Here is a 25104-nt window from a genome sequence, read left to right on the forward strand (position 1 = left end):
CACTAAATTGACCAGTAAATTCACTCCCTGTAAATGTTCAGTGCTCACTCAGCATGTAACAATCGGTGTACAGTACTAACACAAACGATGTAGGAACTCACCACTGTTACAAAAAAAGTGTCCCTTCTCCTCTCTTGCTAACACACACACAAACACACTCACAGACACTCACAGACACACGCTTAGACACACACACACACGCACACTGCCAACTCTGGATGGAACTGTATGTGAGTTACAGATAGGGACTACATGGAGTCACAGTGCCTTTATTCCATAGTCTCAGCTGCTCTCTAAGTGCATGGTCATACATTCCTGTCAGAGATGCTTTTTTCCTTTGCTTGATTTACCTCACCTCATGTTATAAGAGAGAGGATTTGAGGAAAGGTAGGTTATCACATGCAGAGGTTAGCTACAGTAGGCGCTAGCTAACGTTAGCTAGCCTACAGTAGGTTAGCTAGCTAGGTCTTTTGTCTTGCTGTTTTGTCAAATAAACATTTATTCATGTGGTTAATTCAGAGGATGCATACTTTACAAATAAAACAGAAATCAACTCAATGTGCTTTGTCTCATGCATGCTTTGTAGATTGACCTTGCATTGTGTTGTCATGTTGTTTTCATTTAACATGTAGACCTATCAAATTAAATCATTAGCCTACTATGGAAGAATTTAAGACTGTGAAACAAACTATTCAGTCCAAAAACTTGCTGTTAGAGACTTCATATTTTATTGTCAACAAACAACAAACCAAGCCCCAAATTGTCTGCAGTCACAACTGAGGTTTCAGCACAAAACCTCAAATACAACAAACATTTGGGATATTATGTTTTCATCACCTGATTGGATTGGGGCGATACCAAGATGCATCACAGAAGAGCTGTCGTGACGGGTCAGAGGGTCCCAGGACAGACAGTGGTGTCTGCTAACCGTCTGGTGTCCAGTGAAAGTATACAACCCAAACACGCACAAAAGGCTGATGATGCAGCATTCAGTTAGAGTTCAGTTCTGACTATGGGCCTAAATTGATACTATAATATTTGTTAATATGAATTATTAGTCAAATCCATACAGTAGCCTAAATCATATAGCCTACTATATAAAAACACAACACTATTAAATACAAAATATCAACCTTGAAAAAAGATTATGTTGTGTAACACTTACATCTCTGGATTATATAGGCCTACATCCCCTCATGACTACAGCCCTACATTCACCCTAAATGTATACAGCCTATAAAAAATGACAATTCACTGTATTTCTGTGGATTTAATGTGTGTTGGTGCTATGTGGTAACATCAGTCTGTTATGATGAACATGCAGCAGTTACATGTGTCTGTGTGTGTCTGTTCAATCAAATTATAAAAGACCAAAATTACATTTGAACATCTTTTGACTGGCACACAAAGCAGTCATCATCTCTGGTCGACTAATGAAGGCATGATGATATGAGAGTTGCACCTTTGTCCTACATTATGACGGACATGTTGGACTGTCTGACAGATAGGCTGCCTATGCTCTTATTTATTTATTTATTTAAATAGCCTAGCTTTGCCTATTTCCTCAATCAACAAGCTTTAATAAACTGAGATTATTGGGATTGGGAGGATCAGGATCCATCAAACACACTCACAGTTAACAAAACGAGCATATTTGCTTTCGAGATCTTTCTCAGGCCAAGCTTGCACATTCTTGAAAAATAGCAAGCTGTATGAACCGAAACCGCACCGAATTTTTGCAACTAACGTTAATTCTTTAGACTACCAAACATAACCTCATACAGGATGCCGCGTTTCGAGTCGAAGACAGCATTTCGTTGTTTACAGGCGCATTCAGTTCAAATTTACTGTTGTCTTGACTCTCACTATATACAATAGGGTCATACATCTAAACATTTAGAAAGAAAGACGGACGACGACACCGAAGACTGTCCTCGCAATGTCCTGCCTTCCCGTTGTCTCTCGTCACCGAGAAACGCGCCTCATTCCCCAGACCGCACGCACAGTAGGCTGAGCAAACTGCGTAGCCTACCCACGATTCCGTAACCGTTTCACTCGAAGTTTATCGATTAGGATAAGTCTACTTTTACCAGTGAGTAGCCTAAAAACAAACGACCCAAATCAGCGGGAAATATGTAGACTGTTTGGGCGCGGTCAACTCGTTCGACTGGAGAAAAAAAAAGATTATCCCGATTTTAAAGGTGACTATTAGAGCATGGGACGCCGCATGGAATAGGCTATCTGCTATTAAAACGAAGTGAAAATCGTCGAGGACGAGGGACGTCAAACGCAAATATTCTTCCTCTTCCACATCTCTGTACTGTTTACTCTCAGTAGTAGTTCTTCAACAGGTAAGGGTTCTCTCTCCCTCTCCCTCTCCCTCTCTCTCTCTCACACACACACACACACACACACACACACACACACACACACACACACACACACACACACACACAGTCCAGTGCTAGTTACAACTCTAACCTCACTTTTTTCTCTCTCTCTCTCTCTCTCTCTCTCTCTTTCTCTCTCTCTTTGTGTTTCTCTCCTGCAGGCAGACTGTGATGATAGCAGATGTCTGGTGTGACTGTTGAGAGAAGCCCAGGGCTCTAGGGAGGGAGGAAGAGAGAATGATGCCCTCGCCCCAGGGAATATTTATGTCCCTGGGCTTGCTACTGACGGTTGCAGGAGTAATGATGGTTCTGTGCGTTGGTCCAGCCTATGGGCCCGTGTTTTGGCTGGGTCTGTTCGTGGGTCTCGGAGGAGTGGGGCTGGTGGTCACAGGATTCTGTGTTGCCAGGAAGAACCTTCAAGAGGCGGTGCCCGGTCACTTCCTCTTGCATCCTCGCACGGGAACACGCTACAGCCCACACCAAGCCCTGGCCATACAGAGGTATATACATACACACACACACTGCATCTATTTCCATCTGGGAGTCATTGTGTCTCACTTCTTCCGTGGAATACATGAATGTAAAAGGAAGCAACACAGAGACCAATTTGCACCATTTGGGGGCCCATGCCACGATGAGGCCCCACACACAGCATGTGGTCTATGTTTACAGTAGGTAACGCACGATCAAAGGTTATGAGGGTCAGTGTTGAGGTCAGACAGTCAGTCTCAGAATAGCTTGAATTGAGAGAGAGAGAACATTTTGAACATTCTGAATACAGAAGTCATAGCGAACAACAAAGTAATTCTTCTCACCAGAACATGCACATATGGCGTGTACACAAACATACACACACACGCGCACACACACTCACACTCACACACACACTGTGACTCCCTTGGCCTTGTCTGTTTTAATCTATGCCCTGCCAGTGAGTTTAAACAAGGGCTGCTCTGCTCTGTGTCCTCACTCAGCGGAGGTGCTGCCAAGAACAGAGTTTCCATCAGTAGACAATGACCAGAGAACGCTCCAATATCTCTGGCTCTTATTCATCTGAGAATGTCAACCTTTCCTCAGCCTTGAATGTCAAGGCAGACATCGGTCCTTCATTCCTCTGGGGCAGATGTCCTGGACACTGACCAGTCCAGGCCCAGTCGAGATATGTGCCGTTTTTCTCACCATCTCTGCTCTCTCTGTCTTCTCTCCCTCCCTCCTTCGTCCCTCCCTATCTTTCTTCATAGGAGGTTGGACCGGATTCGCAGGGAGATGTCAGAGGAGAACAGGCCGCCTGAGCCCCCCACGCCCTCCACCCCCCCTCCCTGGGACATCGAACCTCCTCCCTCCTACGATGCCGTCATGAAGAGCCAGGGCCACGCCCCCCTAGACGTGACCTCTCTCTCTGGAGGGCGATGAAGGCGTGTCACCGCTGACGTGAATGACGATCTTTACACCCTCTGCGCCAGTGCCTTTATCTTATGGGCGAGGACGGGACTCCTAGAGCCTAACGTTAACGCAGGCCAGATACAGGGGACTATGGTCAGGTACAGGTACTGCATTCAGGTACACGTACTGTGGTCAGCCTGTGTGATCGGTGCCTTAAATACAGCAAAAAACCCAACCGACCCTGGAACGGCCGAGAGCAATGCTGCAGGAAAGCATACACAGGCCGAGGACCTGATCCGAGTCTTCACTGTGGACACACACACACCTTAATGCCGGGCTCAGACTACAGGATTTTTAGGCCGATTTATCCCTGATTCATCCCTCCTGACAATCGGAGGAGAAATCTGGTCTGGAACGTTGGTCGGGGCCGATAATCGGTCCAGATGATCTTGTAATGTGAGGGGTTTAAAGATCTAAACTTATACCTCCCGATCGGCTTGCAGACCCATCGGGGCGGCCCCGATAATATCAAACATGTTTGATATTTAAGATTATTACGTCCCGACTTTACAAGTGAGACGGCGAGACCAGTGGTTCGTTGCTCCCTCGGGCACGATAAGATCCTGTAGTGTGTGATGAGCCGTTATTTTCAAATCTTGCTGTGTGTGCTTGTTTGAGATGCGCAAGAAGAATATCTGTTAAGATTCTCCTTATGTGCGTGATGCAACCCGATTTCGAAATTGGTTAGGATTTTAAATATCCTGTAGTGTGAGCCCGGCATAACTCTAGAGATCTTAGTCTGGCATTGACTGTGCCTCTTGCCTTGTATAGCACTTATTTTTCATAAGAAGAACCTTCCAGACGTCTGTCTGTCCACCTGAATGTATCTGTGTATCCATTTGATCGAATAGTTACAACTTATCCACATATAAAATGGTATTATGCTCCAGCCAAGTGCCTTGTTGAAAGTATCACATTTCAGTATTTTTCTGCCAGCATGTTTGTGTTCACTGGTCTGAGGAATGTTCAATGTGATGTCACTATAAACTTGAGTTAACAAACGAGTGGGTGGTGGATCAGTTATAAAGCATGAGTTGTTTGTCGAATACAAAAGCTTCAGAACATAATATGTGTTACTGTAAGGAGGAGAGGAAGGAGGAAGGAAGTCAAGCTTTATTCCAGCCTGAGGCAAGGTGACCTGCCTGGCCCCAACACACACACACACACACACACACACACACACACACACACACGCACACACACGCACACACACACACACAATTATTACTGCCAGTCTGTCTGCAGGCTGTAATACCTAGCAGAGTGGAACCTTGGTTTCTCCTCCCTCACCTTGAGAGTGTGACCCAGAGCCACAGAGCAGCCATCTCTATCTCACACACGCACACACACACACACGCACACACGCACACACACACCACACTGGCGAGGCTTCGCTGACAACCTCCAACAGGGACAAGTCATTCAGGACCCGTGATCCTGCTGGCTGTAGCTTCTCTAATGCTAACGGATAAGGGCCAACCCAGGTCGTCTCTGCGCCACCATGACCGAAGGCAAGCCTTATCGCTACGGGCTGATTGCGGCGGGGCTGTGCGTGGCGGCGCTCGGCCTGTTCATCATGACTCAGGAGCGACCGCACGTCTACGCCACCCTTTGTGCCCTCGGGATCGTCATGGTGGCCATCGGGACGGTGTGGAGCGTCTGCCAGTGTTACCCTAAGGTGGGTACGAGTGTGGGTGCGTGTGCCGGTTTGTAAGTGGGTAGACTTACAAAAAGTGTCAAACCTTAAAGGGCAGTATGTCTGAGGTGAAGGGCAGATGAGGATTCTTGACAAATCTGTGGTGTGTGTGTGTGTGTGCGTATTTGTATGTGTCTGTTGCAGGTGATGTTGATTCCTCAAAGCCCAGAGGAAAATAGAGCACCAGACTGTCGGCATATTGTCAAAGTGGAGAAACACTCCGGGTACAACTACAACCACACACACACATACACACAGACACACACACAGTCCTGTTAGCCCATCGGTGGTGAGTGATCACCCAAGCCGTAATAACTCCCAGTGGTCTGGCAGTGTCCAGTTGAGTGCAGTAACATGGAGACAGACAGTGACACATACAGTCATTCAGCCCAGGCTGCAGTAATGTACACAGATGGGATTAACATCGCTGGTGCAGGAGGAGATGTAGGGAGACTGTGAGGAGAGGGAGATGAATGACAGGATGAGAAAACCACTGGTCCCTGGTCAGGTTTTATTCTCTCCAAGGACCGTCAGAGAAGGAAAAGCTGACCTGACTTACCTCAGTGACTCCACTCCTCTGGCCATCATCAAAATGGGAGTCCTACACGATTTACTTGATTGAAAACCTGGGATAATTCTGTGGAGAAACGAAAGGAAAGGATCTCTATACTGAAAAAATCTGTTATATTCTATTGTAATTGTGTTCTTAAATGGATATTCTGGAAATTTTAAACTAGGGCCTCAGTTCTCATCAGTGATGTGCGAAGCAACTGCATATAGAATATACAATCCATGTGACTCGTGAATAAAGTTACTATTTTCGGACATAACTGTCTTTAACTTTAAAATTACGTAGGCTACTCGTACTGTTTATAATCATTATGCACGAGACTAGTTGTCACAACAACAACAAAAAAAGTAAACATACAAATATTGACTACGACATAGCAAACGCACACCCACCTCCAGCATGGAATAGTATTTCTTCTGCTGGGGCACGTAAGGTGCGCAAAGTAGTAACCTATCTGCAGTTGCATAATATCCCCACCAGGTGGCTCTGAATCTACAGAACAATTAGTAAAACACAATATCAGTAGCCTACATCAAATTTGAAGAAATTCACACAAGGCTAATTCTAACTCTGTTACACTTGTCAATTTCAACAAAGTGCGAGCACGAGCGACAGAAATATAGGTCACTAAATCGGAACGGATTACACAATAGTTTGAATTCAAAACGTATGGTAAATAAACACAATAGAATCCCTGAGAGACTTCACTCATATTTAATTTGTTTTTGGGTGCGCTTTGAGTGTTTGGGGGTGTTTTTTGGACAGGCTAACGTGACCTCATTGTGTTGCACTAGCATTAGCCACCAGTGAAAATTGGAACGACTCAAAGCTATCTAGCCTACAGTAGCCTATGGAATTAACTGAAAATGATCTCCAGCAGTCATTAACAGCATCGGTGAGTTGAAAATGACGTCCTAGTTCACAAGATCCAAACTATTTCCAAAGCCGCCAGTTATAAAATCAAATTGCAAACATCTTCTTTAGTCTTTCATCAGCATATCGGAATGGAGCGCGAACACAGTCGCTCTCTATCATTAATTGGACAGTCTTTCAACAGCACATCGGAATGGAGCGCGAGTCGCTCTCCATCATTAATCGGACAGTCGCGATTCCCTCATTAGGCAATTCCTCGTGGATCTGCATAATTAAGTTATGATGAGTTCTCAACTTGGTTAAATCACCTTATAACTCATAAGCCCCCTCTTGCCAAGTGAAATCCATTTCATAGGCTACAGCTATAACGTGGGGTAGCCAAGTCATTTTACAGCATACACTAAATTGTGATGGTAAATGCTAGACAGCTAACAGTCAGCGTACATAGATCAAAGAAAGATATACAAATTTTACCGGCTATACGGAGAGATTTAAAAATTTTCTTCCTTTTGCATCAATAAACGTATTTTATACAATTCCCCAGCATGCAACACGGTAGGCTATCAGAACAATTGCTACAGTTTGTCTTTCGAAGTAAATCACAGTACCCTAAATCCTCTTTTAGTGGCCGGGGCCTTTATTTACTGAGCTGCAGAGAGCCCCAGGCCTTTATTGGAGGCAGGCCTATATTAGAGGCAGACCTTTATTTCTTAAAATTAAACTCTCATGGACATAATCCCTTAATTTCAGGACTTTTATTGTAAAAACATTGCACATGGCCTGCGTCATCCAACAAAACAAATCAAAGAGGTCTACCTGTATGTAAACAGCCAGTTTAGCCTACGCTATAATTTCCCTCGAGACTCGTTGTTTGTCCAGCATTGAGTAGGCCTAGATCCAGTCTGAAAGTTTAGCTTATATAACCATCACATTCACACACTCCATCAACTAGGCTACTGAAGCGTAGATCTACTTCGCTTTGTTTTGTAGTAGAAGGGGCTACGTTAACACCCACTCTGAGGCGACAACGTCACAAAAACTGTAAACGTGTGCGTTATATGGAATTCTCATACAATAGGTGCGTTTACATGGACAGTTTGAATCGGTTTCAAATCGGTTTGGAAGACCAAACCGATTGAAAATATGTCATATAAACACCTCAATCAGACTGAAATGCCCAACCCGATTGAAATTCCAATCGCTTTCAAGGAGGTAGTTTAAACCTTTTCGAAACCGTTTGGTCCGTCATGTATACCTTGAAACGGATTGATGCTGCGTTCTGCGTTCATTCTGCGCATGCTCAAGACTTGACTAATCAAGGCACGCTCGACAGTTCTGTAATCAGCCGTTTGTAACCATCGCGCAATCACTCACGGCTGCGTGCGCGTTTGAAACATTTGTTTCGTTGGCGCATGTAAACATCCAACCAGTTTACTTTGTATCCCATGTATACACTCAAGCTGAAATATTCAACCACATTTAAATCAACCAGATTGAAAAATATTTGTCATGTAAACGCACCTATTGACAAGGCATAGTCAAGCAATATTTTCAGGGCGACACTTCACAGAATTCATAGTGATGATTTGTGGTCGTTTTTATATAGCCTAACTAAATATGCACATAACAAGCAGAAAATATGAAGGTAGACTGATGATATGTAATTGTAGGAGAGTCGTTTACTTTTCCGTTGCAGTTTAAAATGTCCCAAGCACAAGCCCAGAAATCAGTCTCGTACTGCGTTTGGGCGTTACGACCGCCTCTCCCGAGTGCGGGCGTTAAAACCACCTTATACGCTATAATTTTCCTCGAGACTCGGTTGTGTTTGTCCCGCATTGAGTAGATCCAGTCTGAAAGTTTAGCTTCTAGTTCCAAGCTAACTTTCTTCCGCCCACCACCAGCTAGGCGTGCTATTTTCTTGTCAGCTAGATGCAGTTCATCCTTCTGCTTTCTCCAGTGTCTGATTCTCTTCGGGTCGATGCCAAAGTGCTTTGCAACTCGCTCTCCCGAATGTTCTGCAGCATACTGCAAAGCTCTCTTTAAATTTCACATCAAACTTTCTTCTGGTCGGCGCCACGTTTGTTACCACCTCAAACAACGTGCCTATCAACCAAAACTACCGTAAAGCCCAGGGGCCTCATTTATCATTGTGGATACACCCTTTTTCATTTACACCTGATTTTTGTACTTGCTTTTCTCCGCAAATAATGTGATGTAGGCCTATTACAAAATTCCATGGGAAAAATTGTGTATATATCTCACAATATTTCCCATCGAGTTTTGGCATGATACATCACATTATTTGCGGAGAAAAGCAAGTACAAAAATCAGGTGTAAATGAAAAACGGTGTATCCACAATGATAAATGAGGCCCCTGGCCTGTATTTGTCCGTGTTGACCATGCCCCCGGCCATTATAAGAGGCCCGGCCTATAATTGAATACAGGCCACTATTAGAGGATTTACGGTAAATCTCTACAAACAAACACTGTCGTATATAGTATTCAAACACAATTAGCCAAATGTATAATATACTACAACATTCACAATAACAACTAAAGTTTTACAACCGAACACCGGGGGAGACCCCCCCCCCCCCGCATCCTCGCGAGTAGGCACTCTCCTCTCCCTGAGGAGAGACTGGTGACGCGAGGCTAGGCAAAAGTCTACGGTCACTGTAGACAATTACGCGTCCTGATTGGTGACTCTGACCGTAGACTCCCAATCGACTGTAGACTACCAATCATAAGTCAGATATGTAAATATCTTTCCCGGCACTTTTCCCTGACGACAACATTTGGGCAGTGGCTAGTTTCAGTGCGAACTAGAATGGAGAAGTAAGACGCCTCCTTCCCTCCACTAGTCTGGGGGTCCACCTTGGGCAAGTGGTAGTACCCCCTAGCCCCCCTACCTGGGGTAACAGGTAAAAAACCCATGATGGAAGACCAAAGAGGAAGAGAGACCTGGCCTGGAGGAAGCCCGGGGCCCTCGTCTGGAGCCAGGCCCAGACGGAGGGCCCGCCTGCGAGCACCTGGTGGCCGGGCTTACCATGGAGCCCGGCCAGGCCCAGCCCGAAAGAGCTACGTGGAAACACCATCTCCTCCGTCCCGTGGACCCACCACCCACGGGAGGAATTGTCAGCGTTGGGTGCGCTGCCAACTATCTCAACCCGAGTGGTGTTTTATTGTTGGACTTCTGTGCTAGTCACAGTTTGTCCATAACAAACAGCATGTTCGAACACAAGGATGCCCACAAGTACACCTGGCATCAGAACACCTTAGGCCGAAGATCGATGATAGATTTTGTTATCGTATCAGCCGATCTGAGGCCATGTGTTTTGGACACTCAGGTAAAGAGAGGGGCAGAGCTGTCCACTGATCACCATCTGGTGGTGAGCTGGTTTCGATGGCGGGGGAAACCTCTGGACAGACCTGGAAAACCCAAGCGTGTAGTGAGGGTGAACTGGGAACGTCTGGAGGAAGAGCCTGTCTGGAGAGATTTCAATTGCCACCTCCGGCAGAGCTTCTCTGGCATCCCTGTGGAGGTTTGGGACATCGAGCATGAGTGGTCGGTGTTCAAAGCCTCCATTGCTGAAGCTGCGGCTGGGAGCTGCGGCCTGAGGGCCATAGGTACCTCAAGGGGCGGTAACCCTAGAACACCGTGGTGGACAGCGGTGGTCAGGGAAGCCGTCCGACTGAAGAAGGAGGTCTTCTGGGATATGTTAGTCCGGGGGACTCCAGAAGCAGTTGCAGGGTATCGGCTGGCCCGGAGGGCTGTGGCCGTGACCAAGGCAAAGCAGCGGGTGTGGGAGGAGTTCGGAGAAACCATGGAGAAGGACTTTCGGTCGGCACCAAAGTGTTTCTGGAAGACCATCAGACACCTCAGGAAGGGAAAGCGGGGGACCATCCAAGCTGTATACAGCAAGGAAGGGACACTGCTGACCTCAACTGAGGAGGTTGTTGAGCATGGGAAGGAGCACTTTGAGGAACTCCTGAACCCGACTAATCCACCCACTATGATCGAGGCAGAGCCGGAAGATGATGGGGGGTCATCGTCAATTTCCCTGGAGGAGGTCACTGAGGTAGTCAAACAACTCCACAGTGGCAAAGGCTTTGTCACCAATCCTGTTTGTGATTTTCATGGACAGGATATCGAGGCGTAGCCGCGCGGAGGTGGGGTTGCAGTTCGGAGAGCTGGGGATCACGTCACTGCTATTTGCAGATGATGTGGTCCTGCTGGCATCATCTGCCTGCGACCTCCAGCACTCTCTGGATAGGTTCGCAACTGAGTGTGAAGCGGCTGGGATGAGAATCAGCACTTCTAAGTCTGAGGCCATGGTTCTCAGCAGGAAACCGGTGGTCTGTCCGCTCCGAGTAGGAAATAAGTCCTTACCCCAAGTGAAGGAGTTGAAGTATCTGGGGGTCTTGTTCACGAGTGAGGGAACCATGGAGAGGGAGCTTGGCCGGAGAATCGGAGCAGCTGGTGGGGTTCTGCAGTCGCTTTACCGCACTGTTGTGACGAAAAGAGAGCTGAGCCAAAAGGCAAAGCTCTCGATCTACCGGTCTATCTTCGTCCCCACCCTCACCTATGGTCATGAAGGATGGGTCATGACCGAAAGAACAAGATCACGGATACAAACGGCCGAAATGAGTTTTCTCCGGAGGATGGCTGGGGTCTCCCTGAGAGATCGGGTGAGAAGTTCAGTCATCTGGGAGAGACTCGGAGTAGAGCCGCTGCTCCTTTGCGTCGAAAGGAGCCAGTTGAGGTGGTTCGGGCATCTAGTGAGGATGCCTCCTGGGCGCCTCCCTAGGGAGGTGTTCCAGGCGTGTACAGCTAGGAGGAGGCCGCGGGGTAGACCCAGGACTAGGTGGCGGGATTACATCTCCGCACTGGCCTGGGAGCGGCTAAAGATTCCCCAGGCAGAGCTGGTTGATGCTGCCAGGGAAAGGGATGTCTGGGGCCCCTTGCTGGAACTGCCATAAGATGGGACCATTCCATCCGAGGCCTCCCAGTGCCAGGAAGCAGGGGGAAGGAGGCAAAGCTAACTGTATACATGGACGATAGCTACTGATAATAATTCATTAGCCAAGACCCTTGGGTGGAGTGAAGTGTTTGCTAGGGCATCCGGAGCCAAGCTTAATAGAGCAAAGAGCGAGGTGATGTACATTAACTGGCGGACCCCTAAACCAGAATTGGGCCTGAAGGAGAACAGCAGAAGGCTAAAAATATTGGGGGTGGAGATCGGGGAGGACATGGTGAGGGCTAACTGGGAGAAGCGGCTCCCTGGGATCCAGAGCAAACTTCTCAGGTGGAAGGACAGAGACCTAACCATAACAGGGGAAGTGTTAGTGGTTAAGGCAGAGGTGTTGGCATCCCTTACCTTTCTGGCTGCTACCCTACCTGCACCCAGATCTGTTCTGACAACAATGACAAGATTGGTGTTCCGATTTATTTGGGGGTCCCTACAGGAGAATGTAAGGAGAGAGATAATGTACAGGCTATTGGAGAAGGGAGGAAAGGCTGTGCCCGAGCTTGGCACAAAACTGAATGCATTGTTCTTGACCCCAATTCTTAAAGCAGTTCTTCAACCGGGTAATGACCACCTCTCGCATAATTTTGCCAGGTTTGGGGTAGAGCATGGGATCCTGACAAGAGTGGGAAGGAGATTGCCGCTCGACACACCCCACGCGAAGACAAGGCCAGTTTTGTACCAAAGGGTACCGTCCCTTTGGGAGGCCACCAAGTTAGATTACCCCACGCTAGGTCAGGTTAACAGGGTAATGGTGGGAAGGGGCTTGTCCCCCCAGATTTCTAGGATGGTACCAGTGGGGATCATGATCGATAAGAACTATAGCCAGGTCTGGAAAAATGTAAATTGCAGGTTCCTGCTCAATCACAACAAGGACCTAGCATGGAAGATAGCACAACATTGCTTACCCACAAAAACCTTTTTGAAAAGAAGATGCTGTTCTAGGAATGCAAAATGTCCCAGACCAGATTGTAATGGGGAGGAAAGTGTGCGGCATCTGTTTTGGTCATGCTCTTATGTCCAAAAGGTGTGGGGATTGACAAGACCATGGTTGCTGGAATTGTTCAAAGACCCAAGGGAGGATGACATCCTGTATGGGAATTTGGATGAAAATAAAAGTAAAAAATGAGAAAGATGGTGGGCAGTGATAAACTGTGTGAAGGAGGGGTTGTGGAGGAGCCGGAACTTGGTGGTATTCCAAAGATTCAATTTAGAGCCAGAGGTTGTAGTTAGAGTAAGCTTAACCATGGTAAGAGACTATATCCTTAGGGAGAAAAAAAGGTACAGTGACCAGGAATTGATAGATAGATGGAAGATAGGGGATGGTCTTATCTCAAACGCACTTATTGATGTTCTTTACTATAAAAATGTGGGTGTAAATGTTATGAGTTGAAATCTGGACAATGTTTTGCAAACATTTTTTTTAAGGAAAAATGTGGTCATTTTAGGTTTTCACTGTACATTGTGCTTCAACACTGTATTGTGTATGTGTACTGCGTCTTGTGTTTCTGTATATTGTATTGATTTCGTGTATCAAGGTGTGTTGCATGTATTTATTGCGATGAATTGAAATGTAGGCTACTGTGTTTTTTATGTGCACTGGATAAATAAAGCTTCTAAAAATTTGAAAAATTGGTTCACTCATGGTGAGGCATGGCCATTGCACGCTCGGCCATGCTGACCTATGCGAGTTCCCATAATGTGGTACTCTCGGCTGCATAATTTATGGCAATGGGGGACTGCGTCCGTGCTCTCCCCTGACCCTCTGTAAATTAAAAAATGTAAAATTATAACTGAACCTGACGTTTATTCCATGTCCCTGTTCTAAAAATCAATTTAATGGTCCCCAGGCAGGGTGCGTAGCCTATTCGTGATGCACCTTGTCCCCAACTGTGGTAAAACTCATCCCTCTCTCCTCTCCTTTGTTCTTCAGTCCTGCTGCCGAGCCACTGGCTAGTGTCCATGAGAAGGCCAGTGACATCTTCCCTCCTTGGTTCCTGACAAATCACTGTACACCTGACGCCACAGTCCTCCAGTCCTTCCACAGTTGTCCCACGCTGCATCTGGCCTGAGCCATGGGCCCGACCCCCGGGTACAAGCAAGCGTGTTCATGTACTCCGCCGCTACAGCCAAGGACGGAGTCAAACTGCATCATCCGATCCACCGAGAAGGTGATCGGCTGCAACCTGCCCTCCCTCCTGGTCCAACCTCCCCTCCCTCCTGGTCCAACCTGCCCTCCCTCCTGTTCCTGCACGACTCCAGGACCCTAAAGTGGGCCAGGAAGATTGCGGCCGACCCCTCCCACCCCGGCCATAATCTCTTTGTACCACTCCCCTCAGGTCAGGCAGGAGGCTATAGTCCATCAGGACCTCGTCCACACGCCACAGAGGCAGCTTCTTCCCCACGGCCATTAGCCTCTTCAAGAAGGCCCACCCGGGTCCCACCATGGACCCCGCCATCGTTGAGGGACACTGAGCATTACCTGAATGTACTGTACAGGACGCACCGCACTCGCATATCACGCCACACACACATATACACTCACACACACATAACACTATGCTCACTCACTGCACTACTTTTTGTGCGTGGCTGTAAGCCAGTAGCCTGGTATGACCATGCCGATCTAGCGAGCTCACTGCTTCGCTCCGCAATATCGGTCTGGCCTTCGCCCCATAGACAGCGATTACATGGGTGGGGGTACTTGCCTTGACAGACAAACACCTTCAGCCAATCAGCGTTCAGCAAACTTTTGCCAAATCCAGTCGGAAGAACGGCAAAACCGTCTTTTCCACCGAGAAACGCTAGTGCATACTCTTGCTCTTGTTTAAGTAGGGCAGGGACACGAACCAATCAGGGGCTGCTTTCCACTGTGGGGCGGGACAGCAGTTAAAACGCAGTCCCTTATTGGCCCGGTATGGTCTGTATTTTGGCATAATCGGTCTGGAGGAGGCGAAGTCTAGACCGTTCTGCATTAGTCGTACCAGGCTAGTAAGCCAGCGCACCTAGTATAGTGTTTGTCCGGTTATCAATCCCTCCCTCCTTCCCTCCCTCCCTCCGTTGAATGTTGACCTGCATTTCTCTTCCCTGCAGGAGATAGGGGTTCAAGGCCCCAGTGGGGATGATTTTCTGGGACTATACCCCAAGCCTCCACATGTTCATCCTTTCACTCCAACCTTTACCCCTTGCCTTATAGGTCAGATCCTGTCCCAACCCAACCCTTATTCTAACCCCAACCAAGACTAGGCTGTAAGCCAGCGCACCTAGTATAGCGTTTGTCCAGTTATCACTCCCTCCCTCCCTCCCTCCCTCCCTCCCTCCCTCCCTCTGTTGAACACAGAATAGCAAAATACAAAAAATATACACAATATCATGTATAATGTGAAGTGAAATGCTATGTAATTAAGTAGCCTATAATGTAAGAAAATGTAAGTACAATAATAGTGTCTAAATATATACAGAATAGTAAAATACAAAAAATATACACAGAATCATGTATAATGTGAAGTGAAATGCTATGTAATTAAGTAGCCTATAATGTAAGAACTAATACTGGTGTCTTCTTTCCATCTAAATGTAAACACAAAACAAGTACAAAAAATATAACCGGAATGGGATGAATATTTTACAGTGGATGTGCATTCTGATGAGGCTGGCAGTGTCCCCATTCAGGATGTGGATGGCCTGAGGGTAGAAGTATGGTGGTCCCCCAAGACTGCCTACTGCTCCTGACCACCCTTAAAAAAGAAAAACAAACAAGTAGAAATTAGTTTAAGGGGAAAAACCTCAGCTCGCTGCCCCTGCTGCATGTATGTTTTCAAAGGTCAGCTCTCGTTTCACGTCTGCCTACTGTATGTCTCAGCAGCTGAATAGCAATAAAAGATGCATTTAATTTCATATGAATCACCTACTATTCATCTCCTGCTTCCTCCTCCACCCCCTTAGCAGGTTCATCCTCCTGGGAAGCTGCTTGTTGCCCACCAGCAGAGCCCTTCTCAATGCTCAAGAACAGACTGGGGGTCATCCCAGTGATGCCCATCGTCATCTACAAACAATAATACAGGCAAACTGAAAACAATTAGTAGGCTACTGTATAAAAAATAGAAGCTCACATAAAATGGTGGTTTCACACACACAAAAAACACTCAAAAGGAAGAGTATCCCACTAACAAACATTAAATATCGCATTAACAAAACTCACCAGGCTTTGTCGAGGCAGAACCAGACAACTTTTCCTCCAGTTCCTTGATCCTTTGGTCACGTTTGTTTTGTTCTTTTAGAAGTTCTTTCTGTTTTTGGATAGTGTTTGTCCGGTTATCACTCCCTCCCTCCTTCCCTCTGTTGAATGTTGACCTGCATTTCTCTGTTGGCCCCACAAGAGGCAGTAGTCCCAGCACACCAAAATGAAGGACACTAAAATCATCCTGCTAAACCCCACTACACAAGTAGAGTAGCGGTGAAGACAATGGACTCCCATGCGGAAGATAGGGGTTCAAGGCCCTGGTGGGGATGACTTTATGGGACTTTACCCAAAACCTCCACACGGTCATCCTTTCACACACCCTAAAGGATAAAATCTTTTTATCCTTTACCTTTGTCCAGAAAAGTTGAACCAATTGCAGCAAAATAGCTAACGTTACAGGAATCATCAGTGTAACTGCTTTAGCCACTGACCGCTACCATTAATGTTATGGAAGCTGCTGCTAGTTGTTGTGAGCCCATGAGCTAACTGGCTCCTATTGTGCAGGATTAGCATTGGAAGCATTGAAACGGATGTGTCCAGGCGATAAGACCTATCTTAATTTATCAGACATTATTTCATGTCATTTCAATTCACAGCTATTTCAGTGGCATGACTAGCTTCCGTTCTACCAGTCCTGAACAGAAAAAGCCAGCCACGTACATAAACCAGGCTGGACCTGGCCTGGTTATATATTGTTCTTTTTCTTAGTTTATCCTTTTTGCACTCGCATTTTGTACTTGCTCTTTGCACTGTCCTGTCTTTGCACTGTCCTGTCTCTTCCCTGCCACTGTCCAATGTTGTCTCCATGTTTTACACCACGGCCGCAAGCAAATTCCTAGTATTGTATGTTTAAAAGTTGATTCTGATTAATATATGTGTTCTATGTAGGCCTACATTTAAAGTCACACCAAAATGGCAAATGCATTCTGTCCCATTTTGGGTCACATACTTGGTCATAGTGTTCAACTATTCAACGATGTATGTCAAATTATTTTTATTTTTTTTAATTTTTACAAAATTCTACTTTTACTGTAATCTTATATCAGTAAAGTATATAATTTCTTACTTCCTGGAAAACGGTAGGTGACGTGCCATTACGACACCAGGTACCTTAGGTTTTAGGTCAATAATCTCACGACATCCACCCTGTCAATCAAAACAAAATAAATTCCTCCTAACATTATGTCCCGCCTCAAGAGTTGAATATCCCGCCCGCTTGACTACGTTCCAATGGAATTTGTCTAAACGAATGTCCCGCCCTTGCAGCCTGTTTCAGGTGGAAATACGTCAAACTACGGAAGCTAGATGATTCCTAACATCCATCTCGTGCGACTTTAAATGATAATGTCATGGGTATGAGAGGTAACTGTCCTTCCTGTAAATATGTTATGGCCAATAAAACTATTATCTGGATGACTGAGCGGTGTTGTGTGTGCCGTTAAGGTATGTGGAAACAATCAGAGGTCGTGTGCAAGTGGTACAGGGGTATAGAGTCAGTGTGTGTGTGTGTGTGGGGGGGGGGCATCGTGGGGGGACCCGAGCCTTGTTGATGAGTCTGATGGCCGTAGGAAAGAAGCTGTTTTGTGGCGAGCGGACCCGGTCTGCTGCCAGAGGGGAGTGAGTCACAGAGACCATGTCCCAGATGGGAGGGGTCGGCCAATAAGATCGCAGCCGACCCCTCCCATCCTGGACATGGTCTCATCCTGGACATGGTCTCATCAACAAGGCTTGGGTCCCCCCCTATTGACTCTATACCCCCTGCACCACTTACACGCAACCTCTGATTGTTCCACACACCTTAACGGCACACACACTGCATAACACCGTCACCCACCACACTACATTCTGCACACACACACAGTACACTCACCACACCCCATTCTGTATATAGTACGTACACTGGAATTGTGCCTCCCCCTATTTTTTTTTTTTAACAGTATACCGTAATTTGTACATTACACTGCAGTCTGTTGCACTGTTTTTGTTATTTTCTATTTGCACTATTTTTTCTACTGTTTTTCACTGTCATGTCTTTGCACTGTCCTGTCCTGCACCCTGTCCTGTGTCGTCAACAGCGTATGCCTTAAAGGTATAATATGTTATATGTGGATTATTTCCCCCATCTAGTGTCTAAAGATAAGAACTGCAACAACACAACGTATTGGTTGCCAAAATGCCAGAGAATGCACTGTTTCTGTCATACTGTGATAAGATCTTCACTCCGAGAGGAACATAACGTTACACTAATCAGTAATCACAATAAAGTATTTCAGAGTGCCATGTAATAAGTTACGTTAGATGCTGTAGTGTGGAGATAACGTTAGGTCTGGCTATGCAGATTCCAAGAAAGATAATGATAGCTAGTTAGCTAGCTTACCGGTCTAGTAGAAAAGTAGCCATATCACCATGCGACTTTATCCCATGAAACTCCATAAACTCCATCCAACGAGCAAAGGCTGGCCCGGTATTTATCCGACTTTTGCTCCTTCTTCGGTCATTGAGCTTTTGAGATTCGTATGGCATGGTTCGCCGGGGCTCAGGCAGAGAAGCAGGGTGACGAAACTCGGCCATTTTACCAAACGTTTAGCTGAAAAGGGTGAGCGGAAGTGACGGAAAAGCTGCCGTTTTATAATCGCACACACACTTGATGCTAACCAACATAATGCTGCTAATTCATGGAAGTATAACGTTAGCTGGCTACTGCTAATCTCACAGTGGTGAAGCTAGAATAGAACCTGGTAACCCAGTGTGCAGCAACGCTGTAATAGCCTTCTATTGGCTGGTATATCAACAGAGTGTCAATGTCAGGCCGTCCAAATTTCATAATGTAATAATTTCAGACAAAATATAATTTTTTATGGAAAAGCAATACTTTTACTCCGCAGCCTTCGCAAAGCCCTATGGATGTATTATTTTTGAAAAAATGTTTATTTTAATCCACATATAACATATTATACCTTTAACCCTAGTCACATTCCTAGTAGCCTACGTCACGTGTGAACCATACACATGGCTACACATGGCAATAAACAGATCTTGTGTCTTGACTGCCCCGTTAGGCAATTTTATACTTAAGTAGGCTAGGCTATAAGATTGCCTGTAGAAAAGTATATACAGTAGTGGTGGAGGGGCGGATGAATCTGTTCAGTCGAACATATTATGTTCACGTAGCTCCTGGAGATGGCACTCTTCGGTAAAATGTGGTTGACTTCATTCCCTCTTTGTGAACAGAATTATGGGAGGCTCCTCAGGTAGGCTAGCCTACATTCGGATAAATCAGCTTTCCATAGCTGTGCAAAGAAACGTATCTGTCTAGGAAGATAGCATAGCCTACTACCTGGACTTGACACGTCCCAGACGTGCTAGCTTTAGCCTATATTATGGTTCTACAAAAAGTAAATGAATAATATTAACAACTCAAATATAACACAATAACCTTATCACGGGAGTATGATTTGATAGATAGACCTACGGAGTTATGCTATATTTCAGGTCTTTGTTGCGGAGAGACTCCCTCAAATCTGTAATTTGACTCCGCTACAAAGGCACGCGGAGGTGACAGAGAGGGATCATTCGATACAAACGTGGTGGCGTGAGCTCTCAAACTGTGGAGTCTCCGCCTAGTAGAATTGTACATTTCAATTGTCCGTTTTTTCCCTCCTTTTTTCTGTCTGAACGACTACTAATGACTCAGAGCAGTTACCTCACAGAGTCCACAAGGTGCGCCTTTCAAGGAGCTGCGACAAGCGGACACCGCAGGCTCCCTCAATAAAGACTCATATTAGTGATGCTGTAACTTGGTTCAGTACTTCATCGATTTAGTCATTGTTCACTTTTCTTGCTTACCCATTCGCCAATCAGCCTGCTCCAGCATGGAGCATCTTTTGGAACGCTTGGGTTTTGCGCTCTGTCTGTGCGCGCTCATCCCTCTGTCCGTGAACGCGCAAGATTACTCCGAGGAGGATGCGATGATATTAGACCATATTCGACAGGGCGAGAGCGAGATACAACCGGAGATCGGAATCGATCCGTCTGCCGAATTCCTGAGGAGCAACAAGGTAAGTTACTATTCATTTGTAGTAAAATATTTCCACACACAGGGCCACTCGCCATGGTTTGTTGTAGTGTGCTGTTTATTTCTTACTCCAGGGGCCTCATTTATCATTGTGCATACACCCTTTTTCATTTACACCTGATTTTTGTACTTGCTTTTCTCCGCAAATAATGTGATGTATCATGACAAAACTCGATGGGAAATATTGTGCATATATCTCACAATATTTCCCATTTAGTTTTGGCATGATACATCACATTATTTGCAGAGAAAAGCAAGTACAAAAATCAGGTGTAAATGAAAAAGTGTGTATGCACAATGATAAATGAGGCCCCAGGTGTGGCACTTATTTACCCAGATTGCATGCACCTTATTTACTGTATATGTACTGCATATTCCAACGCCGTATAACCTAAAGGTAGGTGTGAGGTTGTCTCTAGGAGACGAAGCATTCATGTGTTGTGTGTGTGTTGCAGGCTGCGTGGCGCATGCCTGGCCAGTACCTGGTGGTTTTGAAGCAGGGGACCCACGAGAGTCACGTCCAAAAGACCATCCGGAGACTACAGGCCAAGGCTGCCAGGAGAGGACACCTCCTGGAGATCCTCCACACCTACTCTAGAGCCCTGCGTGGCTTCCTGGTCAAGATGAGCAGCGAGATCCTGCACCTGGTAACCCTCTGACCTCTTCAGCCTCACAGCTAGCCCAGGCTTTACTTCCAGCCCTGTGGATCTCGACTTTGACCCTGTGTGTGTGTGTGTGTGTGTGTGTGTGCGTCAGGCAGTGAAGCTACCACACATTGAGTACATAGAGGAGGACTCGTCCATCTTTGCTCAGAGCATGCCATGGAACCTGCAGAGGCTGATGCAGCCTTCTACTGCTGACTCTGGGAAATACAGCCCACCCAGTGAGTCACACACGCATGCCAACGCACGCACACACATTCCGGTTGTGTAACACAGAGAACTTGAGAGACCATGTGCCCCCCCACGCTGCAGATGACGGGGGGAGGGCGGAGGTGTATCTGATGGACGGTAGCGTGCAGAGTTCTCACCGGGAGATCGAGGCCCGCGTCCTCGTCACAGACTTCAACAACGTGCCCGAGGAGGATGGAATCAGAGTCCACAGACAGGTCGCACACACGCGCACACACACACACACATTCTATTTCCTGGTATTCTTCCCTTTGACACAGACAAAACAACTTTTGATACATTTGACAAACCCTTCTGGGTGTCTACATCCGGCCATCTCAGTTGGATTTGGAACTCATTGACCCCGCATCTCCTACTCCTCATAGGCCAGTCAGTGTGACAGTCACGGCACGCACACAGCCGGCGTTGTAAGTGGGCGGGACTCCGGCGTTGCCAGGGGAGCCGGTGTGAATGTGGTGCGTGTGCTCAACTGCCAGGGGAAGGGCACAGTGTCAGGAGCGCTAGCAGGTGGCTCTCTTTCTCCGTCACTCCATCTCTATCACTCTGCCACTCTATCACTATCACGCCATCACTCCATCTCCATCACTCCATCACTCCATCTCCATCACTCCATCTCTATCACTCCATCTCCATCACTCCATCTCTATCACTCCATCTCCATCACTCCATCACTCCACCTCCATCACTCCATCTCTATCACTCCATCACTATCACGCCATCACTCCATCTCCATCACTCCATCTCCATCACTCCATCTCCATCACTCCATCTCTATCACTCCATCTCCATCACTCCATCACTCCACCTCCATCACTCCACCTCCATCACTCCATCTCCATCACTCCATCTCTATCACTCCATCTCCATCACTCCATCTCTATCACTCCATCTACATCACTCTACCTCCATCACTCCATCTACATCACTCCACCTCCATCACTCCATCTCTATCACTCCATCTCTGTCACTCCATCTCTATCACTCTGCCACTCCATCTCAATCACTCCATCTCCATCTCTACCACTCTATCTCCATCACTCTATCTCCATCACTCCATCTCCATCACTATCACTCCATCACTCTATCTCCATCACTCCATCACTCCATCTCCATCACTCCATTTCCATCACTCCATTTCCATCACTCCATCTCCATCACTCCATCATCTCTATCACTCCGTCATGTCTCCTCTTCCCGCCCAAGGAATGGAGTACATAAGTGTGATCTTGCTGGCCCGTCCGGTGGAGTCCGTGGTCGTCTTGCTGCCGTTCGTCGGCGGGTTCAGTCGCTCGTTAAACGCCGCGTGCAGAGAGATGGTTGCCAGCGGGGTGGTGCTCATCGCTGCAGCAGGGAACTACAAGGACGACGCCTGCCTCTACTCACCAGCCTCGGAGCCAGAGGTACACACACACGCGCACACACACGCGCACACGCATGCACACATGTGTGCACACACATACTATACACACACACACATACATAGACAGTGGATACAGGGTAATTTCCCTCAAGTTGTTAACAAAGTCCCCTTTTACCCTAACTATTCCATTTGACCTCTGGCCCCTGAAGGTTATCACAGTAGGGGCCATTAACTCTGCGGACCAGCCCATCTCACTCGGGGCAGGGGGGACCAATGTTGGCCGCTGTGTCGACCTCTTTGCTCCGGGTGATGACATCGTCAGCGCCAGCAGTGATTGCAGCACCTGCTTCACCTCTCACAGTGGAACCTCCCAAGCTGCTGCTCACGTAGCGGGTACACACACACACACACACACACACACACACATAACAAGAGTTATCCTTGTGAAAGTTCTGTCTTTTATACGCATGTTCCTGCGCGCATGCAGGCATAGCGGCGGTGATGTTGTCCTCCAATCCCAACGCCTCGTCTGTGGAGCTGCTCCAGAGGATGCTGCAGCACGCCGTCCCCGATGCCATCAACCCCCTCTCTCTGCCGGAGAGACACAGAGTCAACACCCCCAATGCCGTGGCGGCGCTGCCCCCCTCCACAGCAGCCAATGACACAGGTCAATTACACCCACCCACTCACTCACGCACGCACACACACAGTGTCTTGCCTTAGCAAACGCGGAACTAATGTGTTTGTGTGTGTGTGTGTGTGTAGAGGAAGAGCTGCTGTGTCGGTCAGTGTGGTCTGAGAGGTCCGGGGTGACAGCCTCCGACAGGGCAGCGGTTCGCTGTCGTCATGGCGAGGAGATGATGGGCTGCGCCAGCTACGCTCCAGAGGGGGGCCGCCTGGGAGAGACCATCTCAGTGAGTTCTACAGAAACGACCGACGGCACAGCTAAACACAACCCCGTATTAAAGGATCAAAACGTTGACAAAACTAGCACTTTTGAGAAAGTCTGATAATTGCTCTACCACCGTTTAGGTCATACAATGGATATGGGTGGGCACCTTGAAAAATCATTCAAACTTAAAGTTAAACTCTCAATTTCAAAGACAAGAAACTTACAGAGGTGTTAGTTGGCGTTCTGACATATAATTCGCCATAAAGTAAGATTCCATTGTATATGATCATAAGTAACCTTGAAACAGGGCTAAACATGCATTTTCCCTTTACTACTCCTTTAAAGGGATAGTTCACCCCCAAAAAAATTTTGAGCTTGGAGTTTGTGTGTGTGTGTGTGTGTGTAGGAGCAGGGTGGGCAGAGGGAGTGTGTAGCCCATAACGGACATGGGGGTAAAGGTGTGTACGCAGTCGCCCGGTGCTGTGTGACGAGCGGTCTTCGGTGCCAGGTCCACGCCAGTCCTCGTCCGGGGCAGGACGCAGAGTGCAGCAGCTCGCATCACCACCTGACCGGTAACCCGACCCCGACGCCCTATCCCTCAGTACTCCCTCACCATGTGTGTGTGTGTGTGAGTCCTGAGTGGCTGTCCTGTCGTTCCTCAGGCTGTAGCTCTCTCTCCACCACGGGAGCGGTGTCAGACTCTCGTCCTCACCACAGCGACCAGAAGCGTTGCGTGACAACGGAGGGAACAACGTCAAGCGCGCTCTGCTGCCACGCCCCCTCCCTGGAATGCCGTCTCCTGGAGCGGGAGCCAATCAGAGATAATGAGCAGGTAGAGTAGATCAGCGCGTTCCCAGCTAACGTGTATATGTGACAGGCAGGCGAATAGCATCAATTAGCATTTAGCAGGCTATGTACGTGCGCTGTATCCCCCTCTCTGAGCCGCCTCCTCCTCCCTCTCTCTCTAGGTGGCGCTGTCCTGTCCCCCTGGCTGGACTCTGACCGACTGTAGCTTCACCTCTCATGCGTCCACTCTCCTGGGTCACATCGTCAGGGGCAACACCTGCCTGGCCCGCGGCGCCGCAGGGGCGGGGGAGGAGGGGGCGGCAGCCATGGCGACCTGCTGCCGCGTCAGCCCATCACAGCCTCCCGCCGGCCCCGAGCACTGACTGGCTCCTCCCACTCTTATCACATCACCATGGTAACAGCCAATTACATACAAGCAGGTGGTCCTCCGGTCGAGGCCGCTTTTGAAGCTCCCACAACCTCGCACCGGAACACTAACAGTAAATCCTAACCACTCTCCGGTTCTCCCGTTTAACGTGTCTCATTCTGCCAATATTGATATTGTGTATTCTTGCTATAGGAACGTTTAGGATGTGAACATTATGCATGGATTTCATTTCCTACCGTTTTGAGGAGTAAACCATAGTTTTGTACTGTTATATAAATGTATCAGACTTATCCAATAAAAAAGCTGTTGATAAATGTTGCTTTCTGCTTATTCTATCATCAGTAGAGTATACTGTATGTACAGCATGTAACATGCACAAAAAAACACATTTGCAAAAGGTTGTGCATTCCAGTTTATTTTATATCAAATTTCCCCATAATCAAACTCT

The 25104-nt window shown here is 47.2% G+C and overlaps 1 protein-coding gene across 1 annotated transcript; it reads left to right on the forward strand.

Annotated features, from left to right (window-relative positions):
- Positions 1–5334: 5334 nt before the first annotated feature.
- On the forward strand, positions 5335–24651 carry pcsk9 (proprotein convertase subtilisin/kexin type 9; the record flags this gene model as incomplete). Its single annotated transcript, XM_084444475.1, has 13 exons — positions 5335–5515; positions 20106–20302; positions 20775–20966; positions 21076–21202; positions 21294–21427; positions 21596–21737; positions 22434–22630; positions 22800–22983; positions 23078–23257; positions 23356–23504; positions 23889–24054; positions 24145–24314; positions 24451–24651. The coding sequence occupies 13 exons, from the start codon at positions 5335–5337 to the stop codon at positions 24649–24651; spliced, it is 2220 nt and encodes a 739-aa protein (XP_084300601.1).
- Positions 24652–25104: the final 453 nt, after the last annotated feature.

Source organism: Borostomias antarcticus (assembly GCF_949987555.1).
Source record: "Borostomias antarcticus genome assembly, chromosome: 10".
Taxonomy (NCBI): Eukaryota; Metazoa; Chordata; class Actinopteri; order Stomiiformes; family Stomiidae; genus Borostomias; species Borostomias antarcticus.